This window comes from Saccopteryx leptura, chromosome 8 (genome assembly GCF_036850995.1).
Source record: "Saccopteryx leptura isolate mSacLep1 chromosome 8, mSacLep1_pri_phased_curated, whole genome shotgun sequence".
Taxonomy (NCBI): Eukaryota; Metazoa; Chordata; class Mammalia; order Chiroptera; family Emballonuridae; genus Saccopteryx; species Saccopteryx leptura.
The window spans coordinates 1,645,326-1,658,753 of record NC_089510.1 but is presented as its reverse complement, the minus strand read 5'-3'; the positions used below and the strand labels follow the sequence as shown (position 1 = coordinate 1,658,753).

General features: G+C 43.6%; 1 protein-coding gene and 1 long non-coding RNA gene across 3 annotated transcripts in view; one reads left to right on the top strand and one right to left on the bottom strand.

Moving 5' to 3' along the window:
• Positions 1-13,428, bottom strand: part of LOC136379798 (uncharacterized) — a 555,021-nt gene that overhangs the window by 247,385 nt on the left and 294,208 nt on the right. The gene's annotated exons all lie outside the window — the stretch shown is intronic.
• The window catches only part of XRN1 (5'-3' exoribonuclease 1), a 108,950-nt gene that overhangs the window by 9,656 nt on the left and 85,866 nt on the right, over positions 1-13,428 (top strand). For both annotated transcript variants that reach the window (XM_066347349.1, XM_066347348.1), the window contains exons 2-3: positions 3,637-3,869; positions 12,197-12,294. In XM_066347349.1, coding sequence (XP_066203446.1) covers positions 3,637-3,869; positions 12,197-12,294 — 331 coding nt within the window. The remainder of the gene's footprint in view (positions 1-3,636; positions 3,870-12,196; positions 12,295-13,428) is intronic.

Sequence of the window (13,428 nt, the reverse complement as noted above, 5' to 3'; positions counted from 1 at the left end):
TGTATTTGTTGGGAACACAAAACAAGTACGATAGGACATGAAGAAAGGAGCTTTCCTGTCCCCTTGGCTGAGGAAGGCAGAGCTTCCAGACAGAGAGAGCGACGCTGCATCCTGAAAGCAGAATCAGAATCCATACGTCATGAAGGGAGGAAAGAGTTTCTGGAAGTGGGAACAGCATCTGTAAAGCCACGGAGGTTTGAGACAGTGCAGCGCAGTGAGGGCTCTCTCATTTAGTGTCGTTAGCTTGTAGGTGTTTGTGGAGGCAGGGGAAAGGATGGGATGGGCGGGAAAGGTAGCCCCCAAACCATCCATGACCTTTTTTTGGTATTAAGGATTCGTAGTATCATATGGATTTAAGGAAGTAAGGGAGCAGCATGGTCAGGTTATGTTTCATAAAAATGGCTAAAGAGTGGTGAGAGAGAAAGCTGGAAGTAAGCAGGCCAGTTGGTAAACTGAGGCAGGAACAGGGATAGGGAGAAGATGGGATGGCCTGACACCATGGGAGTGGACAGGGGCTGCAGATACACTCGGGATGCTCACAGTGACCCTCAGACTCACTGGATTTGGGGTTGACACAGAGGGCAGTGTAAATAAGATAACCTGGAGGTCTCTTTCTGTTACAGTTTCTAGTTATTGCAGAACAAGATTCTACTGCGTGTTCTCACTGTCTTTGCTACTTTGGCCAGTCAGTGATTGCTTAATCATGCTGTATCCTTCTTACTAATCAAGTTTAAGAGAATTTTAAATTTTTTTCTAAAAGGAAAATTACAGGTTTTTTTCAGACTATAAAGTGTACTTGTTTTGTAAAAATGCATATAATACAGAAAGATGTAAAAGCTGTTATATATCTAGAGGAAAGTAAAAAGCAGCTGGAATCGTGTCATCCAGAGTTAGATGCCATACCTCAGTTTTGGATACATACTTTCATTAGTTATATCAATTGACGATTCCCGTTCCAGACGACTGGGTGTGAATGCCGTTGCTCTCTTTTCTAGCTCTGTGGCTTTCCTCTTCTGTAAGATGGGGAGTCTAAATGTTTCCTCTTCTGTAAGATGGGGAGTCTAAATGTTTTCCTTTTAAGGCTGTTTTAATTAAGCGAGCCAGTGACTATAAATGTTCTAATAAATGCTTAATAAATGGCAGCTATTGCTTTTTAAAAATTTTTTATTGATTGATTTTGGGAGGTAGGGTGGGAGGCATTGACCTTGTGGTTGCTTCTCAGATGTTCCCTGACCAGACAAGCCCAGGGCTTCGAACCTGCAACCTCGGCATCGCAGGTCGAGGCTCCGTTCACTGCGTCACCACAGGCCAGACAGCTATTGCTCTTTATTAAAATATGTGTTTCCCGGAACCTTACCAATAATGGGTCCTGTCAGTCTTCCTGATCTTTGCACACATGATGGGAAATGGTGTGTCATTTTAATTGAAATTTGGAGGAGTCGAACGGCTCTGCGTGTTTATTAGACTTTTGTGTTTCTTCCTTGCTTTGCATTTTCCGTGCTTTTAAGTTTTGCTCTTTTTCTTACTTCCGTTTTAGCATTTTTGTATATTGGGAATGTTGACTTTGTCCCAATTTGCAAGCATTTCTCTACATTTTGTCATATTCATTAAACTTGTTTATGGCTCTTTTTTTTATCCCTATCGATTTAAAAATATATTTTTAGATAGCCAGCTCCACTGTTTGTTTGATGTATGATTTCTGGCTTTCCCCACCCTGATTACCAAAATATTTGTATATGATTTTTTTACTTACATTTCTCAATTAAAATTTCTAATCCTCGTGGAATTTATTCTGTTATAAAATGAGCTAGCTTTGTTTCTGCATGGTTAGCTAGGTGCCCCATTCCTTTCTGTCATGGATTTGAAATGCCTCTGGTTACTGCGTTTCTGTATGCCCTTAGACTACTTATAAACTATTTGGTTAAATCAAGTCGTTTTATAATTTTTAATGTATAGGACAGATTTTTTTTTTCATTACTCTTCTTTTCAATATTATTCTTTGTATGTTTATTCTCCAAGGGAAGCTTCGTAATAATTTTATAAAGGACCCTCAATCTTCTCTATAAAAGGTCATTTAGATTTTGATTGAGGGTTTTCAGATTTCTTGAAAATCTTGAATGTACTTTTAAAATCTTATGATTACAGTTATTTCAGTTGTATCTGTTATTCAGTAAGGGCATTTACAATTTTATGTGGTACATACTACAAGTGGGTGCTCTGCTGAAATGTTTTCATAGTGTTTATTGATTCAGAGGCCAAAACTTTTCACACCCCTAAAGTTCAAAGACATGTCCTTTTCTCAATAATAGAAGCTGTTGTTACCTGTGCATGTGGTAGGACTTGAATGCTTGTTTCAGAGTTGTTTTTCATTCCTCATTAAGTTTATACAAGGAAAGCCCGTTGTATTTTTTTGTTTGAAAATACAAAATACTTTTTTTTTTTTTTTTTGTATTTTTCTGAAGCTGGAAACGGGGAGAGACAGACTCCTGCATGCGCCCGACCGGGATCTACCCGGCACGCCCACCAGGGGCGACGCTCTGCCCACCAGGGGGCGATGCTCTGCCCCTCCGGGGTGTCGCTTTGTCACGACCAGAGCCACTCTAGCGCCTGGGGCAGAGGCCAAGGAGCCATCCCCAGCGCCCGGGCCATCTTTGCTCCAATGGAGCCTCGGCTGCGGGAGGGGAAGAGAGAGACAGAGAGGAAGGAGAGGGGGAGGGGTGAAGAAGCAGATGGGTGCTTCTCCTGTGTGCCCTGGCCGGGAATTGAACCCGGGACATCTGCACGCCAGGCCGACGCTCTACCACTGATCCAACCGGCCAGGGCCCAAAATACTTTTTTTTAAAAATTAGTATGTAAGGCAGACTACTCTAAAAATTCTTTAATTGCACTAGGTATTGTACCTATTAAGTTGTGTCCATGTCAGTTCCTGATTGAAGTGCATATATTTGTTTCAGTGGTGTCTCCCTTACTCGCTCACCAACATGTAGACAGAGGAAAATAAGTGAGACCCAGAGGCTTGAAGGCCTCTTAGTAAAAGCAGAGACCTGTTGGCCGTCGGCTACAGAGTAAAAAGAAGTCGGTTTTCAGAGTTAACGAAATTACTTGGCATAATCTAAGCTTTTAGAATTAATACAACCAAATCAGTGACTCTGTTTTGGTGAAACCAAATATATAGTAAGGCTTTAAGTCATTTGTAAAATCTTTTAGTGACCATGTACACGTAGCTTTTTTGAAACAGATGGACATTATTTATCCAAACAGAAAAACTGAGGCGTGGAGAGTTCCTGTCAGCTAGTAGGAAGAAAGGAAATCAATCTTTTAAGTACAAAGTGAGCCACGCACTTTTTTTGGGAGGGGGTGTTTTCCCAGGTTATCTTATTTTAAATAATTAATTTCCTGACAGTAACTTTGATCAATTGCTACACAATGTATGTAACCATATACTGTGTCTCTGTCTTAGCAGTTCTTCCTGTTTTTGTCTTTATGTTCTTTATTCAGATGTGGCTGTTCACTCAGTTTTATATATATAATAAGGCCGCCCCAATATCCTGCTTTTTATCAGCTGCTTTGCCCAGCTGCTTGGATATCCCTGGTTGATTATAATAATGATCCTAACCATTTTTGTTTGTGTTTTAGATTCCTGAATTTGACAACTTGTATCTGGATATGAATGGAATTATACACCAGTGCTCCCATCCTAACGATGATGACGTTCACTTCAGAATTTCAGACGACAAAATCTTTACGGATATTTTTCACTACTTGGAAGTGTTGTTCCGCATCATTAAACCTAGGAAAGTGTTTTTTATGGCTGTGGACGGTGTGGCTCCTCGAGCGAAAATGAACCAGCAGCGTGGGCGGCGTTTCAGGTAAAAGGTTACCTCTTGCTTCATTCAGAACGCCGCTTAGATGAATCAAATGCATTTTAACTACGTATAACGGACTTAACACAATGAATCCTCTCTTCATGTTTCTTTTCTGCTCTACTTTCCTTAGCAATGGAAATGTACCTACAGTGTAACATTGTTTCAGTTAAGTCACAATAATTCAAGAGAGGGGCCTTTCTCAAAGCCTGTGTTAGGCTGGGGCGTCCCTCTGCTGTTCCTGGTGGCGCATGGTCAAACATCTGGTTGATAATTTGCAATGGTAGCAGTAGAGACAGCTGCTGTGTCGTGTGCCTGGGGCTGGAAACTGCAGAATGAACAGAGCAATGGTTTTAATCAGAATATCAGGGAAACTTAATTTAATTCAATAAACATTTGTCAGATGCCCAGGCTCGGGGTGGACGATGACCCCTCTCCCCGCCCCCAACCGAGCTTGCGTCCAGGGCAGGTGAGACAGAGGTGACTGATGAAGCGTGGGGACAGAGCTGAGCTGGGTTGGCACGCCCACTGTGCAGGTGGGCAGAAGCGGGCATACGGCCGTGGGTACAGGAAACAGTTCATTCATGTGTTATTATGTATTGATTACTCTTTTGTTCTGCATGTGAACACCTGTGCACCTACTTTGGGCTCACCCTGCAATACCAGCCCTGGAGTTGGAGAGCAGAAGTGGAGGGACGAGAAGAGGGCGTGCACAGAGAGAGGGTGTGAAGTCACAATCCTGGACGTGTGAAATGTTCTGAAGGACAGTGAGAGCCTGCTGCCTCTTTGTTTATGGCTCGCAGAAGTCAAGTTAAAGAGGGTTTTCGAGTTGAAGGAACAGAAGCCTAAGTTCAGCTTATTTGATGAGTCATTAGCATAATGAGCCTTCACCGTAGAGGCAGGTTAAGGGCACCCGTGAATCAAATGTGGGGATCGTCAAGGGCCGTAAGGGCACCGTGGAAGCCAGCACTGAGTGTGGGAGGAGGGGGGTGTGTGTCAAATACCAGCAGAGAAAAGATTCTGAAGATACTGGAATCATTGTGAAATCTTTGAAGACAAGGACCATCTCTTACCAAAACTTAGATTCTCAAGTACCATCCAAGACTTATTGAACCTGAATCTTTATAAGTTGGACACTGGAAACTGTTTTTACAAGACACCCCTAGTATTTGTTGAACTAGTTTTGGGAGCTACGAGGCTAGAAAATTTAGTATTGAGGAAGGGTTACATCAGCCCAGTGTATCAGTCAGTATTCAGTCAAGGTAATAGAAACCTAGCTACTTTAAGCAGAAAGGTCTATAATAGAATTAGGTGCATATAAACATTGTTATAAGAGCCCAAAGGGTGAGCCTTCAAGAATGACTTCCAAGAAGAGCTAACACTTCTCCTTCTCAAACTGTTCCAAAAAATTCAAGTAGAGGGGAGACGTCCAAACTCATTTTACGATGTATGCATTATCCTAATTCCAAAACCACGTAAAGATACTAAAAAGAAAACTGTAGACCAGTATTTCTGATGAACATAGATGCTAAAATCCTCAACAAAATATTAGCAAACCAGATCCGGCATTGCATGAAGAAGGTCATACACCATGACCAAGTGGGATTTATTCTGGGGATACAAGGTTGGTACCACATCCACAATATGATATACCACATAAACAAAATGCAAGCTAAAAAGCAGGTAATTATATCAATAAATGCAGAAAAAAGTATTTGATAAAATCCAGCACCCATTTATGTTAAAAACCCTCAGTAAAGTGGGAATAGAGGGAACATACCTCAACATAATAAAGGCCATCTCTGACAAACCCTCAGCCAACATCATACTCAGTGGGTGAAATCTATAAGCATTTCCTTTAAGATCTAGAACAAGACAAGGATGTCTACTGTCACCACACTTGTTCAACATAGCACTGGAAGTCCTAGCCACAGCAATCAGACATTAAGAAGAAATAAAAGATATCTTAATTGGAAAGGAAGAAGTAAAACTGTCATCTGCAAATGACATGATAACTATACATAAGAAAACCCTGTAGACTCCACCAAGAAACTACTATAACTGATACATGAATTCAGTAAAGTATCAGGATACAAAATAAATGTTCAGAAATCAGTTGCATCTTTATACACCAATAATGACCTATCAAAAAGGGAAACCGAGAAAACAATACATTAACAATTACTTCAAAAAGAATAAAATACATAGGAATAAATTTAACCAAGAATGTGAAAGACCTATACTGGTAAATTATAGTCACACGGAAGAAAGAAACTGAAGAAGGTACAAATAAGTGGAAGCACATACCATGTTCATGGATAGAAAGAATTAACATCATTAAAAGCAATTTATACATTCAGTGCAATTGCTATCAAGGCACCAATGACATATTTCACAGAACTAGAACAAATAGTCCAAAAATTTATATGGAACCACAAGAGACCCCCCAAAGCCACAGCAATCTTGATAAAGAAGAACAAAGTTGGAGGAATCACTCTACCTGATACCAAACTATACTACAAGGACATAGTAATCAAAACAGCATGGTCCTGGCATAAAGACAGACATACAGATCAGTGGAACAGAGAAGAGAGTCCAGAAATCAATCCACCCCTACATGGTCAAGTACTATTTGACAAAGGAGGCGAGAACATACAATGGGGTAAAGATAGTCTACTCAAGAAATGGTGTGGGGAAAATTGGACAGATGTGCAAAAAACAATAAAGAACACTTACTACACCATATGTACACAAGAATAAACTTAAAAACTTATAATGCATTAAAGATTTAAATCTAAGACATGAAACTATAAAAATACTCGAAGAAAACATAGGCAATAAAATCATGGCCATTTCCTACAGCAATATTTTTTCAAATATATCTCCTCGGGCAAGGGAAACAAGGGAAAGACAAACAGGACTACATCAGACTAAAAAGTTCATGCACAGCAAAGAAAACCATCAACAAAATGAAAATACAATCCACTGAATGAGAGAAGATATTTCCAATACATCTAATAAGAGATTAATATCCAAAATTTATAAAGATCCTTTAAAACTGAACACCAAAAAAAAAAAAAAAAATTAAAACATGAGCAAAGGACCTGAATAGACACTTTTCTAAAAGGGACATTCAGATGGCCAATAGACATATGAAAGGATGCTTAAGGTTACTAATCAGAGAAATTAAAACCACAGTGAGATACCACCTCACACCCGTCAGAATTGCTATCATAAATAAATCAACAAAGATGTTGACAGGCTGTGGAGAAAAGGGAACCCTTATGCACTGCTGTTGGAATGCAGACTGGTGCAGCACTGTGGAAAGCAGTGTGGAGTTACCTCAAAAAATTAAAAATGGAACTGCCTTTTGACCCAGCAGTCCCATTTCTGGGAGTATATCCTAAAAATCCCAAAACACTAATTCAGAAGAATGTACGCTCCCCTGTGTTCATTGGAGCGTATTCACAACAGCCAAGATCTGAAAACAGCCCAAGTGCCCATCAGGAGATGAGCAGATACACAAGCTGTGGTACATATACACAATGGAATACTTTGCAGCCACAAAAAAGAAGGAAATCTTACCGTTTGTGACAGCAGGGATGGACCGGGAGAGCATTGTACCGAGTGAAGTGAGCCCGTCAGAGAAAGACAAGTACAGTGTGAGTTCACTCATCTGTGGGATGAAGAAAGTGAACTAATGAGCAAAGCCGAAAGCGGTTCCTACATAGAGAGCAGCTGACCGCGGTCAGGTGGGAGGGGCTGGGTGAGGGAGGTGGGGGAGCGATAGAGCAAAGGACAAACACCCTCATGGACACAGACAGCGGTGTGGACAATGTGGGTGTGGTGGAGGGAGGGTATGGGGGGATAAATGGTGATGGATGAAAACGACTTGGGGTGGTGGACATACTCTGTGGTGTACAGAGATATGTTGTAGAATTGGGCACCTGAAACCTGTATAATTATGTTAACCAGGGTCACTCTAATAAAATTCAAAACAAGAAAAAGGACGTCCATGCACACCGTACAACAGACGCACCAGTAGGTGGCACTGCGACGGCCACTCTCAAGGAGGTGAGGCGCTCGGGCCGCTTGGGAACAGGTAGTTCCAGGAACTTCTTTCAGCTGTGATTCAGAGATGAACAAATTACCACCCGAGCTGAGCCGTTGGCTCCAAGATGACATCACTTTAGTTGAAATTCAGCTAGAATCTAGACTCTAGAGCCCCAGAGCATCTGCGTGGTCCTTAAGGGAAAGATAGACGCCCGTGCCTGCTTTTCAGTGCCTGCAAGGAGGCAGAGTGACGCGGTCTCTTCTGTGGCTGATGGACACCCCGCCCCCCCAGCACCCACACCCCGGCTGTCCAGTGCACCTGACCCCACTCGCCCCTTCCAAAACTTGCTGGACGCATCTGACAAAATGCAAGTCCCGTGCAGAAGCCTGGCAGCGGGAAAGCCCACGAGTCTGAGTGTTTCAGCTTTCCAGCGCCCCGCCCCCAGTATCGGAGGGCAACGAGGAATGGAGCGGAGACAACCCCGCCCCCCATCGGCCCTGCTCTCTTCACTCACAGCCTTGCATCGTAACCCTTCCACTTGTCTCATTTCACCCGTGTCTGTCCTCAGGCTTTCTTCCCCGCCAGGCGTCCCCAAACTATGGCCCGCGGGCCGCATGTGGCCCCCTGAGGCCATTTATCCAGCCCCCCACCGCACTTCTGGAAGGGGCACCTCTTTCATTGGTGGTCAGTGAGAGGAGCACTGTATGTGGCGGCTCTCCGACGGTCTGAGGGACTGTGAACTAGCCCCCTGTGTAAAAAGTTTGGGGACCCCTGCGAGACCCACCGCACCGCCTCACAGATGGCAGACGGACTCCACTGCCTAGAGCTGAAGAAGGGGCCCTTTGTCTGCGGCATTCTAACCAAGTCGGCCTTTCTTTTCTCAAACTTCGTGTGGCCACACACTCTCTGACCGCCCCTGTCCAGCCTCCTTTCCTGGTCTTCCTCTGCTTTTTCTGAAATATTGATGTTTTCTTAAGGTTCCATCCTGGGTCCTGAGTGATCTTATCCAGTGACTTCAGTGATTGTGTCTGTACTGATGACTCCCACACTTGTCTTTCTGGAAGATGCCTCCGTCCAGGGCCCCTGATATCCAAGTGCCTGCTCAGTGTCTCCTCGGACTCCACAGATACATTTCAGGCTTAACGTGTTCAGAACTGAACTCACGTTGCCTCAAAGGTGCCTGCCTTCTACCTGGCCTGTTTCAGTGAATGACAACACCATGCAGATAGCTGCTCTACCAATACACCCAAGAGTAGTTTGGACTTCTCCCCCCCTTTTTTTCCTCTCTTATTTAAGTCCTTTATCCAATCTCTTAAAAATTCCTCATCTCAAGGCCCTGGCCGGTTGGCTCACTGGTAGAGCGGCGGCCTGGCGTGCAAGGGGTCCCGGGTTCGATTCCAGGCCAGGGCACACAGGAGAGGCACCCATCTGCTTCTCCACCCCTCCCCCTCTCCTTCCTCTCTGTCTCTCTCTTCCCCTCCCGCAGCAAGGCTCCATTGGAGCAAAGATGGCCCGGGCGCTGGGGATGGCTCCTCGGCCTCTGCCCCAGGCACTGGAGTGGCTCTGGTCGCAACAGAGCGACGCCCCCGGAGGGGCAGAGCATCGCCCCCTGGTGGGCAGAGTGTCGCCCCCTGGTGGGCGTGCCGGGTGGATCCCGGTCAGGCGTATGCGGGAGTCTGTCTGACTGTCTCTCCCCGTTTCCAGCTTCGGAAAAATACAAAAAGAAAAAAAAAAATTCCTCATCTCTATGACCTAGATTAATAGTCTGACCTTGTCCCTTTCTGAAACATTCTCTTGTAGTCACATAAACCTTATGGCGGTGTCATTTTCCATCTCCCACTGGAGCTTCTCTTTTGCTATATCCCAAGAACTTGTCACATTGTAACAAATTGTTCAATCTATGAAGGAAGGGGAGGGAAGAGGGAGAAGTGGCTTTCACTGGAGAGGTTACCACCCAGTTGCAATCTTTAGAATGTTGGTTATATGGAGGTGGTTGGTAAGAGGGAGAGTTCAAGGTGAGGCCACGTGGGTCACAGAAGGAGAACGCCACAGGGCACAGTGACAAGGCTGCAGAAAAGGTGCGTGAAGCAGAGCTTCCTAACCTGCATGCCGCGTGGCACGCTGGTGTGCCACCAAGAGTGGCAGTTCTGAAACGGGACAGGAATTCGGATGCTGTGTTCACACCTCCTGCGTCTGCCTCCCAAGCTCGTGTTCCTTCTGCCTGGTGCACCTGACAGCCACAAGGACGAGTTGGGTTTACCAGCTGGTGCCAGTAATGCTATTAAGCTTTTATTCCAAATGTTTTTATGAGGAGACCTGAAGGAAAAGACCCTGCACAAATACAGTGTGTCCATAAAGTCATGGTGCACTTTTGACCGGTCACAGGAAAGCAACAAAAGACGATAGAAATGTGAAATCTGCACCAAATAAAAGGAAAACTCTCCCAGTTTCATACCTATTCAGTGCAGTTCGATGTGGGCTCATGCACAGATTTTTTAGGGCTCCTTAGGTAGGTATCCTGTATAGCCTCTACAGACTCAGCACTGACTGATGGCCTACCAGAACGGGGTTTCTCCACCAAACTGCCGGTTTCTTTCAACTGCTTATCCCACCCAGTAATGTTATTCCTATGTGGTGGCGCTTCGTTATAAATGCGCCGATATTCACGTTGCACTTTGGTCACGGATTCGAATTTAGCAAGCCACAGAACACACTGAACTTTCCTCTGTACTGTCCACATCTCGACTGGCATGGCCGCTGTGTACACGGTGTTATGTCATCATCTGTGCATGCACACATGCTGCCACATCATCCTACAGAAATTGGGAGGGTTTTCCTTTTATTGGGTGCAGATGTCACATTTCTATCATCTTTTGTTGCTTTCCTGTGACCGGTCAAAAGTGCACCATGACTTTACGGACACCCTGTATAAACGGTAGTTAACTTCAGAGCAGGGGTTACTTGGAGACAAGAGATCTTGGAGTGTGTTGACCACACAGGAGCCTGGCCTGGGGTTACTTGAATGCAAGTACGCAGGATTCTTGGAGAAACGCCTTCAAGAACCAGATGTCCTTTGTGATTGATAAGCTCTGAGACTCTGACTCTTCTCGTGTCCTTGATCATGAGGAAACAGTAGACGTGCAGGATTGGGGATGAAATGGATGGGAAAAAGGCTTTTGTAGCTTTCTAGTTTTATCTGCTGAGCTGTGGCTTTTGGAACTCAATAAATATGCAGTGACGCAGTTTCTCGGGGCCGATTCCGCCTAAGAGTTTCAGCCTCTGCTGCACTACTCTCATCTGACGTGTCTTACTCCTTGCGAGTCCCGTAACAGAGACCTAAAGAGACAATTACAGTTTTATAATTATTTTTATGTAGTATTCTTAGAAATCATGTTTACAATGTACTTCTTCTTTGATCGTGAATGTAGATACAGGGTGAGGCAAAAGTAGGTTTACAGTTGTGAGTGCATAGAACAGCTTACTTCTGCATTATTATTTGTGAATTGTTGCATTATCTTCTGCACGAACAACTGTGAACCTACTTTTGCCACACTCTGCATAATGGGTGTTGAACGCTCTATACCAGGGGTAGTCAACCTTTTTATACCTACCGCCCACTTTTGTATCTCTGTTAGTAAAATTTTCTAACCGCCCACCGGTTCCACAGTCATGGTGATTTATAAAGTAGGGAAGTAACTTTACTTTATAAAATTTATAAAGCAGAGTTACAGCAAGTTAAAGCATATAATAATAATTACTTACCAAGTACTTTATGTCAGATTTTTGCTGTTTGGCAGAATAAATCTTTATAAAACAACTTACTATAGTTAAATCTATCTTTTTATTTATACTTTGGTTGCTCTACTTTGGTTGCACACCATGAAAGCTGGAACGCCCACTAGTGGGTGGTAGGGACCAGGTTGACTACCACTGCTCTATACTTTTGAGCTTATTCTGAGAAGCAGTTTGCAGTATACTGGTGATGAGAAAGGAATTACTTTGTAGTTAAGTGTTTGTAATGATGACAGTTTCACACTGTTACAATGTTCTATTCGCATTGTCCTTACCTGAAAAACCTCAGTTCTTCAAATAATAGACACAAGCAAGACTGAGGCTCATCTTTACCAATATAAGTATTTCAAAACGTTTATGGTTTTGAACCTTAAAATGGACACACTGGTATTTTTGTTATAAAGACATCTAAGTAACAGTTTACTTTATGGAAAGATCTCCACTTTTTCCCAGAAAGTTTAAGGTGTTTCCTGCCTTCTCATTTAAGGTCAGCAAAGGAGGCAGAAGACAAAATTAAAAAGGCCGTGGAGAAAGGAGAGACTCTCCCCACGGAGGCCAGGTTTGACTCCAACTGCATCACCCCAGGTAAACTCACTGCGGGGACACTCTGAGGGGCATAAATGTACATTTTATTTTATTTTTCCAACTATGTCTTGTCATTTTTACCTCCAGTTATTTTTTCCTTAGGATTCCATGCACTTTATTTGTCCAGTTGTGTCTCCTCACGAGACGGGCGGGTTGCTTGGTCATGAGCGCTCCTGTGAGGACCACTGTGGGGATGGGCGGTGTGGGCGAGAGCAGACAGGTCTCCTGCAGAGGACAGGACTTCGGACCTAAAGGGAGCTTTTAGGGTCTGGCCACCGGCCACCGTATTTCCCCATGTATAAGATGCACCCTTTTTCGAAAAAATTGGGGTCTAAAACTGGGTGCGTCTCAGACAGTGGTTGTGGCATTTCCAATACCATCGATGGAACTGAGGACGAGGTGATATATGAAGACAGTGATTTGTCATCAGACACAGATGAGGACGAGCTAATGGATGGGAGTTTTGACAGTGATGAGTTGTATGAATTTTATGATGAATAAAACGTGAGTTCAATAACTTTACGTAATACAATTTTTCAAATTTCAAACCCCCAAATTAAAGGGGAAGTAGAATTGGGGCAGAGGAAGTAGAAGACCTAGGTTTATTAGGAAGTTGAAACTCTGCCCTTTGAAAATATTTGAGGCGTGGTCCTGAGGCAGCTGTAAGTCACATCCCTTAGCTGTCCCTGTGTGACAGTAGCTTCATTTCAGGATAACCAGTGAAATTAGAAACAGTGCGTCTTCTGCGTGGGAGCGTCTTATACATGGGAAATACAGTCTGTGTGAATACGGACTCTGGGGCTGTGGTTCATCTCAGCCCACGCGGCCAGCTTGTCGTGTTCCAAATACAACGCCGAGGCTCCCAGCCGCCAGTGCTGTTTCTGTGGCTTAAAGAATAAATGAATTCGTTAGTATTATAAGTTTAATGTTATAGACAACAGCATACTGTACTTCCTAGATCATTGTCAAACATCATTACAATCCTTTACTTTGGAAAAAAGTAAACTTGAAATCTTACTTTTTCATGAATTCTTTACTAACTGATCATTTTCTTTTTCATAAAGTGCCCTAGTCACACACTGCTTGGTTTAATCACCAGCTTTCTCCTGATTGTGGTTTAACACTGTATTGCCT